Source organism: Euprymna scolopes, chromosome 26 (genome assembly GCF_053919585.1).
Source record: "Euprymna scolopes isolate OS-2025 chromosome 26, ASM5391958v1, whole genome shotgun sequence".
NCBI classification, from domain to species: Eukaryota; Metazoa; Mollusca; class Cephalopoda; order Sepiida; family Sepiolidae; genus Euprymna; species Euprymna scolopes.
This window is the reverse complement of record NC_136507.1, coordinates 99,549,364-99,563,652: the sequence shown is the minus strand read 5'-3', so window position 1 is coordinate 99,563,652 and position 14,289 is coordinate 99,549,364. Positions and strand designations below refer to the sequence as shown.

Genomic DNA, 14,289 nt, shown 5'->3' with positions numbered 1-14,289 from the left:
TTATTTTTTAAAGGATGACAAACATTATGATTATTTTTTAAAGGATGACAAACATTATGATTATTTTTTAAAGGATGACAAACATTATCATTGATTTTAAAAGATAAAAATCCTTATAATCATTTTTAAAGTGTGGTAAATATTAGAATTATTTTTTAAATGATAATAAACAAATCCAAATAATATGAATTATCAATCCTCATCTAAAAATTTCAGAACCATACTAAGGATCATATGTTTTCTATTTTGCATCGACGAAAACTTTAAAGGTAGAATGTTTGATTAGAAATATTATTTCAAGGGGGATAAACGTTGCTATTTATAAATATATATTATATTTATATTAAGTGGTATTTTTCCTGATTTGACGTATTAGTATAGCTTTGTAAACATGCATCGCCTAATATCTTGTTATTATGTGAAATAGCGTATCATGTTCTGTACAAAATGTACGGAATTACATGCAAGAGAAGCGCGAGGCTTCTTGTCTCTGAGAATTAGGGACTAAAGTGATTAGACGCGGTTAATAAGGTTTCAACTACTCTATGAGAGGGGGGTCGTCGGGATGATACAGTTTATCTGGATATACAGCTCTGGACAAAAGTTCAGCAACACCATAAGAAATCCGAGTCACAGCAACACCATCAAAATTCCGAGTTATTGGTTGATGTAATCAATCTTATTGGAGAATAAAGGAAGGCAGATTAAGTATTAAACAAAAATATTTACATTTAGATTTTTATAAAAAAAATTTTTTAATGTTAATCGGTTTACTTACTTGAAAATAGTTTTAATTATGATTTTAATATAGTAGAGTAAAAAAAATAATTGTGGTTTGCTATCGGTACTTGGAGAATTTTATGGTGTTGCAAAACTTTTGGCAAGAGTTGTATTTTATGTAAATTGCTGTAAAAGAAGATCCAATCCCAGAGCAAATAGGGGAGTTATTTGCTGTTCTTTTAATTGCTTTTATTATTCTAGCCACAAAGAAAGAACAGATAAATATCACTGCCAATCACCAGTCTGAGAGACGTCACTATTCAATGAGTCAACACAAGTTAATCATAGTGGGGAGTGAAATATTCCCTATACAATATTACACGTCGCTTATTGAAACGGCAAAATTACTAGGAATAGTATCCACTGTTAATACATACCAGCAGGAGCTGTGGAAATTCCACGGAAAGATAAATATATTTAATCAATTGGATTTATCTTAAGTAGAAAAGCCCCTGGAGTGAATGTGGTATTGTAGTAACTGAAATATTTCTAGTTAAGAGTAGGATAGACAATTTTGAAGTAATTGGGACAAAGGATGATCAACGACACCCATTATTCCCACACTTTTGAATGGCCGTGTGCCTTATTTATTCATAATGTAATTTTATATTTTGTGCAAATTAATATTTCAATGTTTTTGGATTCTGCAAATCGACTCTAAAACTTCTTGATCTTTCTTGGATTCCATATATATTTTTTAATTGCATTTTCACCCCAAAAAAGGCACAGTGCCACATTAATGTAGAGAGCTACTATCTGGGACATAATTTGTAGAGATACTATGTAGGAAGTTGAGCAGCAAGATGTATGTTTACATTACACTTAAACTTTTGCATGTCAGTACAATCAGGGAAACAGGAATCCGGAAGGGAATTTCAAAGTCTAGCAATCCTAGGGAAGTAACTATTAGAGTAGAAGGCTTTTTTACATCTAGCGATTTCTATTGTGTAGGGGTGGGATTTTGCTGCTTGTTGGGTTTGTCGGGAGTACGTTGAGAGGGCACAAGGTCTTGTCGTTCGTTGGAGCATCCACCATTAAAATACTTGTAAAGCAGGCAGAGGGATGCAACATTTCGTCGATGGGACAGTAGCTGAAGCCTAACTGATACTGCAGAACGTATTGGTGACTCTCTTTTGAACTCTAAAAGGGAGAAACTAGTAGCAGATGTACCAACCCTATTGTGGCAATAATATTCCATACATAGGCATATGGTGGCCTTGTAGAGATACAGGATACTCTCAGGCATAAGTAACTTTTTAACACAGTAGAGAGAGCCCACCTTCTTTGCAGCAGCCTTGACAATGTCCTCAATGTATATGGTCCAACTCATGTTCCCCGTGAACGCTAAGTGCGGAGTTTGAACAAAGTACTTTCAGGTAATGTATCATTAGCCAAGGCTATTAGTGATTGAGCAGGTTTTTTTGTAGTTATTAAAGAAAAGAAGCTTAGTCTTGGCAGCATTGAATGTGATCATCCATTTTTGTCTCCATTCTAGGTCTAAGCAACAATAATAAATGCAGGTTCTGTAGCACTGAGGTTGAGAGTGTGGGCCACCTGATTTCTAGTTGCAAAGTCCTACTTGGAGATGGTTATTATACAGATCGCCATAACGGAGTTTGCAAATACCTTCACTGGAAGATATGTAAGAAACTCAACATTCAGTGTAGTAAAAAATCCTGGGAACATATACCCGAACGAACAGTTGGGAATGACAACTACACCATTCACTATGACTACATAATCCTTACTGCTACATATCTAGAAAACGCAGCTGTTAAACCAGATATAGTGATTTGGGACAGAGCAAACAAAAAAGCGACCGTAATAGAGGTCAATGTACCCAATGATACAGGGCTTAACAGAGCTGAGAGGGAAAAGATAACAAAGTATCAAGGACTTATGTATGATATGAAACGAAATTGGAAATTAAAAGACGTTTCAATTATACCAGTCATTATAGGAGCAACTGGGCTTATGAAAAAAAACTTTAAAAATTACATAGCAAGCATACCCGGTGAACCAAGTGCAAGTGAAATACAAACGATTGCACTGAAAGGGACGGCTAGAATCCTGAAAAGATCTCTTGGTTGAACTCACTAAAATAGGGGTAAATGTCAGACATCTGGTTGGATGTTCCACCCCCTAGAAGAAAAAAGTTTAAGAAAAATGAAAAAAAAAAAAAATTAGAGACTGGAGGTCTTCCTCTAGTGTTTCTGCCATTGCCTTCATTATCCCCTCGTGTCTGTTACAGAAGGTGGTGTTATTAAATCCATTGCTCTTTCTGATTCTCATAAAATCGGTTCTCTCTATCGTTCTAAGACTGAAACTATTCTCTGTTTAATTCTATTGTTTAATTTTTTAGTCTAGTGGTCTCCATAAATTCGCTGAATTTTATATCTATATATATTATAGTTTTGAATGATCAATCTATATATCTATGAAAGTTAAATTGTCTGTGTGTGTGTGTGTGTGTGTATGTCTATGTGTGTACATTTCCCTACCAAACTACTCTGTCAATTTTCAGTTTACAGACTCGAGATTTGAAATAAGGGGTATTGAGATCGGGGAAAATCTTTTTAATCGGTTTTCAGCCAGAAATTTAGCTGTTAAGGGGTCAAAGTTCAACGATTTGTCTTTTGAGAAACTCTACCAAATTCCTCCGCCAATTTCGAGTCTAAACACTTGAAATTTTAAATGTAGGTTATTTGGACATGGATCAAACTTTTTAATTTGATTTGAGCCCCCCCCCCAATAAATGTTATGGGGTCAAAGTTGGGGTCAAAGTTAAAAAAAATTGACCTCTGCGATATCTACCAAATTACTCAGCCAATTTCTGGTCTAAACATTTGAAATTTTACATAAAGTGTATTCAGACATAGGGCAAGCTTTTTAATCGGTTTTTAGCCGAAAATTTGGCTGCCAAGTGGTCAAAGTTCAAAAGAGTTGACCTTTGTGGTCTCTAGCAAACTATGCAGTCAATTGTGGGTCTGAACATTTGAAATTTTACATAAAGGGTATTCAGACATGCAGCAAGTTTTTTAATCAGTTTTGGGGCGAGAATTTGGCTGCCAAGAGGTCAAAGTTGAAAGAGTTAACCTTTGCAGACTCTACCAAACTCCTCCACCAATTTGGAGTCTAAACACTTGAAATTCTATATGTAGGTTACCTGGACATGAGTCAAACTTTTTAATATGCATATACATATAAACATAAAGTTATGAACAGTACATAGGGCCCGGGCAGAGCCGGGCTGAACTGCTAGTTATATTATAATTTTATATTATATTATTACAACTTCTTATTACAGTAGCTTCTTTCCAAAAATTGCAAGGTTGTGTGACTCCTAGTATCTTATTGTTTTCAATAGGCATCTCTTGATATTTGGGGGGAGGGGTGCGATATTTATCTTTCGTTTTTATTAGCTCCTTACACTTAGTGGCTTCATGCTTTGTCACGGGCGATTTCCACAAAAATATGACAGATGCTGCTAAATTAAAATATCTAGCTGAAAAGATTGTCTTACTTACCCATCAAAATGTCAACACTTCTTTTGTCGCAATTCATTTGTTGGCTGGGGGGACAATTGTGTTCAGATCCCAATTCCAGGCTGATTGTAGTTAATTTCCCATGAGAAATTTCAAAGGAAGGAATCTCAACAGAATCTGAAAGAAGACGGAGAAACGGTAAATCAATCGAATAGTAGCTATCTTAATTGTTACTTTATTCGACATACAAATCTTGTGGAAGTTTGTCTGAGAGTGTAACGATAGATATTCTAACTGATCAGGTCCAAAGCGGCTGCGATGTCGTGCTTGTCAAATGGCCATGTATAAGAGGTCAACAGCGCATACTCAAAGTTTGGGTTATTGTAGCTTACAGTAATTAATATGCATGGACGCTTGCCCGTTTTGAAAGTCAAGGTCAAACGATAATAAGAGGAGAAAGAAAATGAAGACAAAAAGAAAACATGGAAAGAAAATGGAGGCAGAAGGGAAAAGGATATCGGAAAGGATTTGATAATCAGTTGTCCAAAGAAAGAATTACAACTGACATCGGTGCCCAGAATTATGATTTGTCTTCACGTTCATGAGATGTGTTTGAACTGCAGTTAAATAAGAACTTTGGGTATTTCATCGTTATTGTAGCGAAATATGACAGTGGAAAAATTGAGTTTTCTGTAAAAAAAATAAAAATAAAAAAATAATGATGACTACTAACATTTTTTTGTCAATTTCAATAATAACAATGTTATCTACCTAATTTACATGTCACAATTAGTTAAATATTTCTGGAATATTACATAAAATATGTATTTCCATTAATCAACGAAAAAAATTATTATGGCCATATTTTTTGTCACATGTGACATGTGACGTAAACGCAAGGGAAATAACCCATAGTTTGTAATGTTAATAAAAAGGATTTATTAAAAATCAAAACAGGTAACAAATAACAAAATGAACATAACATATAACTCATGATTTGAGTTTTTTTTTTTTTTCCTTTGAAAATTTTTTTTATGGGGTTTTTTGTTTTGTTTTGTTTGTTTTTTTTTTGTTGTTTGTTTGTTTGTTTTGGAAATTGGCTTAGGTTGTTTGTTTTTTTCTTTTGGAATTTGGCCTAATTTTTTTTTTTTTTTGTTTTGGAAATTTACCCATTTTTTTTTTTCTTTTGAAATCTGGCCCAAGTTTTCTTTTCTTTTGGAAATTGGCTAAGGTTTTTGACAGTTTTCAATTTTTTTTTTTTTTTTTTTTGTCCCCTGCTAATATAAGCGCTCTTTAGTTATTATGTAAGCTGAAATTGCTAATTTCTCCGAAAACTATTTTCTTTAATAATTAATTTTTTATCTCATTGTTTTTCGTAATTTGTGGATATGTTCATTAATGTGACATAACAATTCAGTAAATGCTATTGGTTTCACTTGAAATTCAATATTTCAATTTTCGAATTTCGCAACAATAACGAAGAAGCGCAAAATTTTGTTAGTTTTGTTTCTGATGTTTCCTGAACAAGAAATCGTGTTTAACAGGGCACTGTGGGGAGTTGAGCATTGAAATATCTGGTCGCATTACATTTAAACTTGTGCAGGTCAGTATAGTCAGGGACGCAGGAAACAGGGAATAAATTCAAAAGTTTAGCAGTTTGAGGAAAAAAACTATTAGAGTAGGAGTCTTTCCAGCATCTAGGGACCTCTACAGTGAAGGGGTGAGAATTTGCTGCTCTATCATTATTTTCATGTTAGGTGCTTGACTGAATTCCAATCTCTGCCACCCCATGTAAAACATTCACAGCAAGAACTTGTTTAGCTACCACCACTGCAAAGATATTTCGTTTCTTCTATTGTGTACTTGAAACCAAACGAAACATCCATGATCAGAGTTTCTTTCCAAGAAATTCTGATTCTGCTGACCAATATCAATAAATACTTGTCGAGCAATCTTTTTCACATTCTGTCTTTTGCACCTGTCGTTTTGAACTCTCTCATAGTATTATTCATTTTACTTAGAATTAAACAGACTTTCCATGAACAACGTTTCTTTCCTAGAACTTCCTATTTGTAGAATAAATACAAACGATTTCTGAATTATTGAGATGAGAATTGATAATTCATATTATTTGGATCATTTAGATTCTGCAAGGACATGTGGCATAACAGATAAAGTACTTGGTAAAATTAATATTGTAAGTGACACCTTTCTGGAGGTTGAAGGTTCAATCCTTAGTGAAGGCGATACTCAAAATATAATCGTGAATTACTTAAGACTTCTATCCAGTCTTGGCTGACAGAATGCTACCCTCATTGATTAAAAATAAGATTTTGTTTAAAATTCTGTGCAGATTCCTCAGTTCAATAAGATGCACCTGAAGAAGGTTACATTGGCCGAAACGTTGTGAAAATAACACTCAAGATGCGGACAGTAATCCAAATAAAATGAAAATACAAACATGGCTGTTTTCCTTCCTCAAAACTCATTTGCACAACAACAACAACAACAACCAAGAACAGATCACTCCAACCAGACTTTCCTTTATCTATAGACAAGGGGAGATAACTGAACTGTCTTAACTCAGAAATTAACAACAACAAAGAGATCACTCCAAACATCATCTATAGACAGGGGAGATAACTTAATTGTCTAAACTCATCGATTAACATTCAAGTCCAATGTCAACAAATACTTGTAAGCCGTCTCTCTGGATAATCGAATTTTGTCCATTCTGTCCACCGTTTTGAATCCTCTCATGTTATTATTTATCATCCAACCAATAATCTGCTACATTTATTATTTATCGTCCAACCGATAATCTGTTACACTTATTCTAAACACTTATCCGCAAAAGGCTCTCAGATCATGATAAGCACTGATCCATGTAGTAAAAAATCAAACTAAGTATAGCCCACATTATCAACCTTTACACAGAAAAATATAAACATATTTCCACCCATCGTTTCCAATCCTCTCATAATAGTGTTCATCAACAAAATGGCAATGAAAACGTTCCATTTGTTTTTATGTAGACAAGAAAAGGGAAAAAAATTCTTTACAGTGGTAGTAGCTAGACAAGTTCTTGCTGTGAATGTACAACGATCGTCATTGATTGCTAGGAAACACTGGCTGTTCTTAAAGCAGGTAAAAATCTATAAATTTAACATTTACTTCAGTGTCACTGTAGTTTCATCAGCTACCACCCTATCGATGCTAAGCACATCCTCCAGCTTCACAAATTCAATATTATAAATTTTAAGAAGTAAAAAACGTAATATGGTGTTATGGTTTGAGTATAAAATAATATACGTTTCTTCATTACATTCCGGGCAACACAAGATCTTCCTCCTGATCAAAAAATAAAATACATATCCCTCATATAAATGCGTATTTAAAACGGAATATAACAAAACAGCTGTGGGAATGTTGGACTCGGTGTTATTTCATAATTTAAATTCACTTTAAAATGAATTCAATGGGGTAGCCAGTCGTGCTTTCTGTGCTTTTTGGACCCCCCTCCCCCCTGGAGAAGTCGACAAAAATATTTTCTCCTTAATTTAAAGCACCAGTAGGGGAGTCAGTGATAGGCAGTCAGGCATTTGCCTCGTAAATAATTTACCTGCTAATGGTGGGGATTATTTACTGCTTGCAAATCAATTTTGCCTGCCATTTCACAATAACGCATCAAAGTTTACCTATCTATAAGGGAATTTTGCAGGGTTTGTTTCGCCTCGTTTCGTTCCATTTTGTTCAAAATATTTACTAATTTATTTTTGTTTTTTGTACAAAAACGAAACGAAACTTTTTCATATCTTTTCGTTTCGTTCATTTTTCATTTTGCTTCGTATATATCTATAAGCATTTAACTACAGCTAAAATGTGGCAAAAAGTATAAAGACTGAACAAAAAACTATAAAACATTAAAGTTATAATTAGGGCAACCCAAAAATTGCATTCATTAATCAGGTTGAGTAATTTGAAAAAGTAATTATATAAAAATTTTATAAATCAATCAAATATTTAGATTTCATGTTATCAAAACATTTAATGAGCATTAATTGCAATTTTAAGGTTGCCCTAATTATAATTTTAAAAAAAAAAAAAAAACAGACGAAGCGAAACGTAACTTCACTAAAATGAAAAAAAAAAAACGAAATATTTTGTAAAATTTTTGCTATGAAAGTTTGGGTTCCCTCCTTGATCCTTCCTGGCTACACTTTTGAAAATGATATATTCAACAAAAGAAAACTCTTCTTACTGGAGAGTTCCTATTCTACTAATTTCGTGACACTGGTGATAGTTAGACAAGTTCTTATTCTTTACAAAAAGGAACGAGAAATCAGAATTCAGTTTAATACCTACAATGAAAAAAATTAATAGAGTAGAGAAAGACTAGTGGTGGTGACAATGATATCTAAATTGTAATTATGTAACCGATACATTTTTTTACAAACATGACTGTATTAAATACATTTTTTTTACAAACATGACTGCATTGAATATATTTATTTTACAAACATGACTGTATTAAATATATTTATTTTACAAACATGACTGTATTAAATATATTTATTTTACAAACATGACTGTATTAAATATATTTTTTTACAAACATGACTGTATTAAATATATTTATTTTACAAACATGACTGTATTAAATATATTTATTTTACAAACATGACTGTATTAAATACATTTATTTTACAAACATGACTGTATTAAATATATTTATTTTACAAACATGACTGTATTAAATATATTTATTTTACAAACATGACTGTATTAAATATATTTATTTTACAAATATGACTGTATTAAATATATTTATTTTACAAACATGACTGTATTAAATACATTTTTTTACAAATATGACTGTATTAAATATATTTATTTTACAAACATGACTGTATTAAATACATTTTTTTACAAATATGACTGTATTAAATATATTTTTTTTACAAACATGACTGTATTAAATATATTTATTTTACAAACATGACTGTATTAAATATATTTATTTTACAAACATGACTGTATTAAATACATTTATTTTACAAACATGACTGTATTAAATACATTTATTTTACAAACATGACTGTATTAAATATATTTATTTTACAAACATGACTGTATTAAATATATTTATTTTACAAACATGACTGTATTAAATATATTTATTTTACAAACATGACTGTATTAAATATATTTTTTTACAAACATGACTGTATTAAATATATTTATTTTACAAACATGACTGTATTAAATATATTTATTTTACAAACATGACTGTATTAAATACATTTATTTTACAAACATGACTGTATTAAATATATTTATTTTACAAACATGACTGTATTAAATATATTTATTTTACAAATATTACTGTATAAAATATATTTATTTTACAAACATGACTGTATTAAATATATTTATTTTACAAACATGACTGCATTAAATATATTTATTTTACAAACATGACTGTATTAAATATATTTATTTTACAAACATGACTGTATTAAATATATTTATTTTACAAACAGGACTGTATTAAATATATTTCTTTTACAAACATGACTGTATTAAATATATTTATTTTACAAACATGACTGTATTAAATATATTTATTTTACAAACATGACTGTATTAACTATATTTATTTTACAAACATGACTGCATTAAATATATTTATTTTACAAACATGACTGTATTAAATATATTTATTTTACAAACATGACTGTATTAAATATATTTATTTTACAAACATGACTGTATTAAATACATTTATTTTAAAAACATGACTGTATTAAATATATTTATTTTACAAACATGACTGTATTAAATATATTTATTTTACAAACATGACTGTATTAAATATATTTATTTTACAAACATGACTGTATTAAATATATTTATTTTACAAACATGACTGTATTAAATATATTTATTTTACAAACATGACTGTATTAAATATATTTATTTTACAAACATGACTGCATTAAATATATTTATTTTACAAACATGACTGCATTAAATATATTTATTTTACAAACATGACTGTATTAAATATATTTATTTTACAAACATGACTGTATTAAATATATTTATTTTACAAACATGACTGTATTAAATATATTTATTTTACAAACATGACTGTATTAAATATATTTATTTTACAAACATGACTGTATTAAATATATTTATTTTACAAACATGACTGTATTAAATATATTTATTTTACAAACATGACTGTATTAAATATATTTATTTTACAAACATGACTGTATTTAATATATTTATTTTACAAATATGACTGTATTAAATATATTTATTCTACAAACATGACTGCATTATATAAATTTTTTTAACAAACATGACTGTATTAAATATATTTATTTTACAAACATGACTGTATTAAATATATTTATTTTACAAACATGACTGTATTAAATATATTTATTTTACAAACATGACTGTATTAAATATATTCATTTTACAAATATGACTGCATTAAATATATTTATTTTACAAACATGACTGTATTAAATATATTTATTTTACAAACATGACTGTATTAAATATATTTATTTTACAAACATGACTGTATTAAATATATTTATTTTACAAACATGACTGCATTAAATATATTTATTTTACAAATATGACTGCATTAAATATATTTATTTTACAAACATGACTGTATTAAATATATTTATTTTACAAACATGACTGTATTAAATATATTTATTTTACAAACATGACTGTATTAAATATATTTATTTTACAAACATGACTGCATTAAATATATTTATTTTACAAATATGACTGCATTAAATATATTTATTTTACAAACATGACTGTATTAAATATATTTATTTTACAAACATGACTGTATTAAATATATTTATTTTACAAACATGACTGTATTAAATATATTTATTTTACAAACATGCCTGTATTAAATATATTTATTTTACAAACATGACTGTATTTAATATATTTATTTTACAAATATGACTGTATTAAATATATTTATTTTACAAACATGACTGCATTAAATATATTTATTTTACAAACATGACTGTATTAAATATATTTATTTTACAAACATGACTGTATTAAATATATTTATTTTACAAACATGACTGTATTAAATATATTTATTTTACAAACATGACTGTATTAAATATATTTATTTTACAAAAATGACTGTATTAAATATATTTATTTTACAAACATGACTGTATTAAATATATTTATTTTACAAACATGACTGTATTAAATATATTTATTTTACAAACATGACTGTATTAAATATATTTATTTTACAAACATGACTGTATTTAATATATTTATTTTACAAATATGACTGTATTAAATATATTTATTTTACAAACATGACTGCATTAAATATATTTATTTTACAAACATGACTGTATTAAATATATTTATTTTACAAACATGACTGTATTAAATATATTTATTTTACAAACATGACTGTATTAAATATATTTATTTTACAAACATGACTGCATTAAATATATTTATTTTACAAACATGACTGTATTAAATAGATTTATTTTACAAACATGACTGTATTAAATATATTTATTTTACAAACATGACTGTATTAAATATATTTATTTTACAAACATGACTGTATTAAATATATTTATTTTACAAACATGACTGTATTAAATATATTTATTTTACAAACATGACTGTATTAAATATATTTATTTTACAAACATGACTGCATTAAATATATTTATTTTACAAACATGACTGCATTAAATATATTTATTTTACAAACATAACTGTATTAAATATATTTATTTTACAAACATGACTGTATTAAATATATTTATTTTACAAACATGACTGTATTAAATATATTTATTTTACAAACATGACTGTATTAAATATATTTATTTTACAAACATGACTGTATTAAATATATTTATTTTACAAACATGACTGTATTAAATATATTTATTTTACAAACATGACTGTATTAAATATATTTATTTTACAAACATGACTGTAGTAAATATATTTTTTTTACAAACATGACTGCATTAAATATATTTATTTTACAAACATGACTGCATTAAATATATTTATTTTACAAACATGACTGTATTAAATATATTTATTTTACAAACATGACTGTATTAAATATATTTATTTTACAAACATGACTGTATTAAATATATTTATTTTACAAACATGACTGTATTAAATATATTTATTTTACAAACATGACTGTATTAAATATATTTATTTTACAAACATGACTGTATTAAATATATTTATTTTACAAACATGACTGTAGTAAATATATTTTTTTTACAAACATGACTGCATTAAATATATTTATTTTACAAACATGACTGCATTAAATATATTTATTTTACAAACATGACTGTATTAAATATATTTATTTTACAAACATGACTGTATTAAATATATTTATTTTACAAACATGACTGTATTAAATATATTTATTTTACAAACATGACTGTATTAAATATATTTATTTTACAAACATGACTGTATTAAATATATTTATTTTACAAACATGATTGTATTAAATAGATTTATTTTACAAACATGACTGTAGTAAATATATTTATTTTACAAACATGACTGCATTAAATATATTTATTTTACAAACATGACTGCATTAAATATATTTATTTTACAAACATGACTGTATTAAATATATTTATTTTACAAACATGACTGTATTAAATATATTTATTTTACAAACATGACTGTATTAAATATATTTATTTTACAAACATGACTGTATTAAATATATTTATTTTACAAACATGACTGTATTAAATATATTTATTTTACAAACAGGACTGTACTAAATATATTTATTTTACAAACATGACTGTATTAAATATATTTATTTTACAAACATGACTGTATTAAATATATTTATTTTACAAACATGACTGTATTAAATATATTTATTTTACAAACATGACTGTATTAAATATATTTATTTTACAAACATGACTGTATTTAATATATTTATTTTACAAATATGACTGTATTAAATATATTTATTCTACAAACATGACTGCATTATATAAATTTTTTTAACAAACATGACTGTATTAAATATATTTATTTTACAAACATGACTGCATTAAATATATTTATTTTACAAACATGACTGTATTAAATATATTTATTTTACAAACATGACTGTATTAAATATATTTATTTTACAAACATGACTGTATTAAATATATTTATTTTACAAATATGACTGCATTAAATATATTTATTTTACAAACATGACTGTATTAAATATATTTATTTTACAAACATGACTGTATTAAATATATTTATTTTACAAACATGACTGTATTAAATATATTTATTTTACAAACATGACTGCATTAAATATATTTATTTTACAAATATGACTGCATTAAATATATTTATTTTACAAACATGACTGTATTAAATATATTTATTTTACAAACATGACTGTATTAAATATATTTATTTTACAAACATGACTGTATTAAATATATTTATTTTACAAACATGACTGCATTAAATATATTTATTTTACAAATATGACTGCATTAAATATATTTATTTTACAAACATGACTGTATTAAATATATTTATTTTACAAACATGACTGTATTAAATATATTTATTTTACAAACATGACTGTATTAAATATATTTATTTTACAAACATGACTGTATTAAATATATTTATTTTACAAACATGACTGTATTTAATATATTTATTTTACAAATATGACTGTATTAAATATATTTATTTTACAAACATGACTGCATTAAATATATTTTCTTTACAAACATGACTGTATTAAATATATTTATTTTACAAACATGACTGTATTAAATAGATTTATTTTACAAACATGACTGTATTAAATATATTTATTTTACAAACATGACTGTATTAAATATATTTATTTTACAAACATGACTGTATTAAATATATTTATTTTACAAACATG

At 26.8% G+C, this 14,289-nt stretch overlaps 1 protein-coding gene across 2 annotated transcripts in view; it reads right to left on the bottom strand.

The window, feature by feature from the left end:
• The window catches only part of LOC145248304 (uncharacterized), a 936,478-nt gene that overhangs the window by 548,415 nt on the left and 373,774 nt on the right, over positions 1-14,289 (bottom strand). For both annotated transcript variants that reach the window (XM_080110193.1, XM_080110194.1), the window contains exon 8: positions 4,308-4,442. In XM_080110193.1, the coding sequence (XP_079966319.1) occupies positions 4,308-4,442 (135 nt within the window). The remainder of the gene's footprint in view (positions 1-4,307; positions 4,443-14,289) is intronic.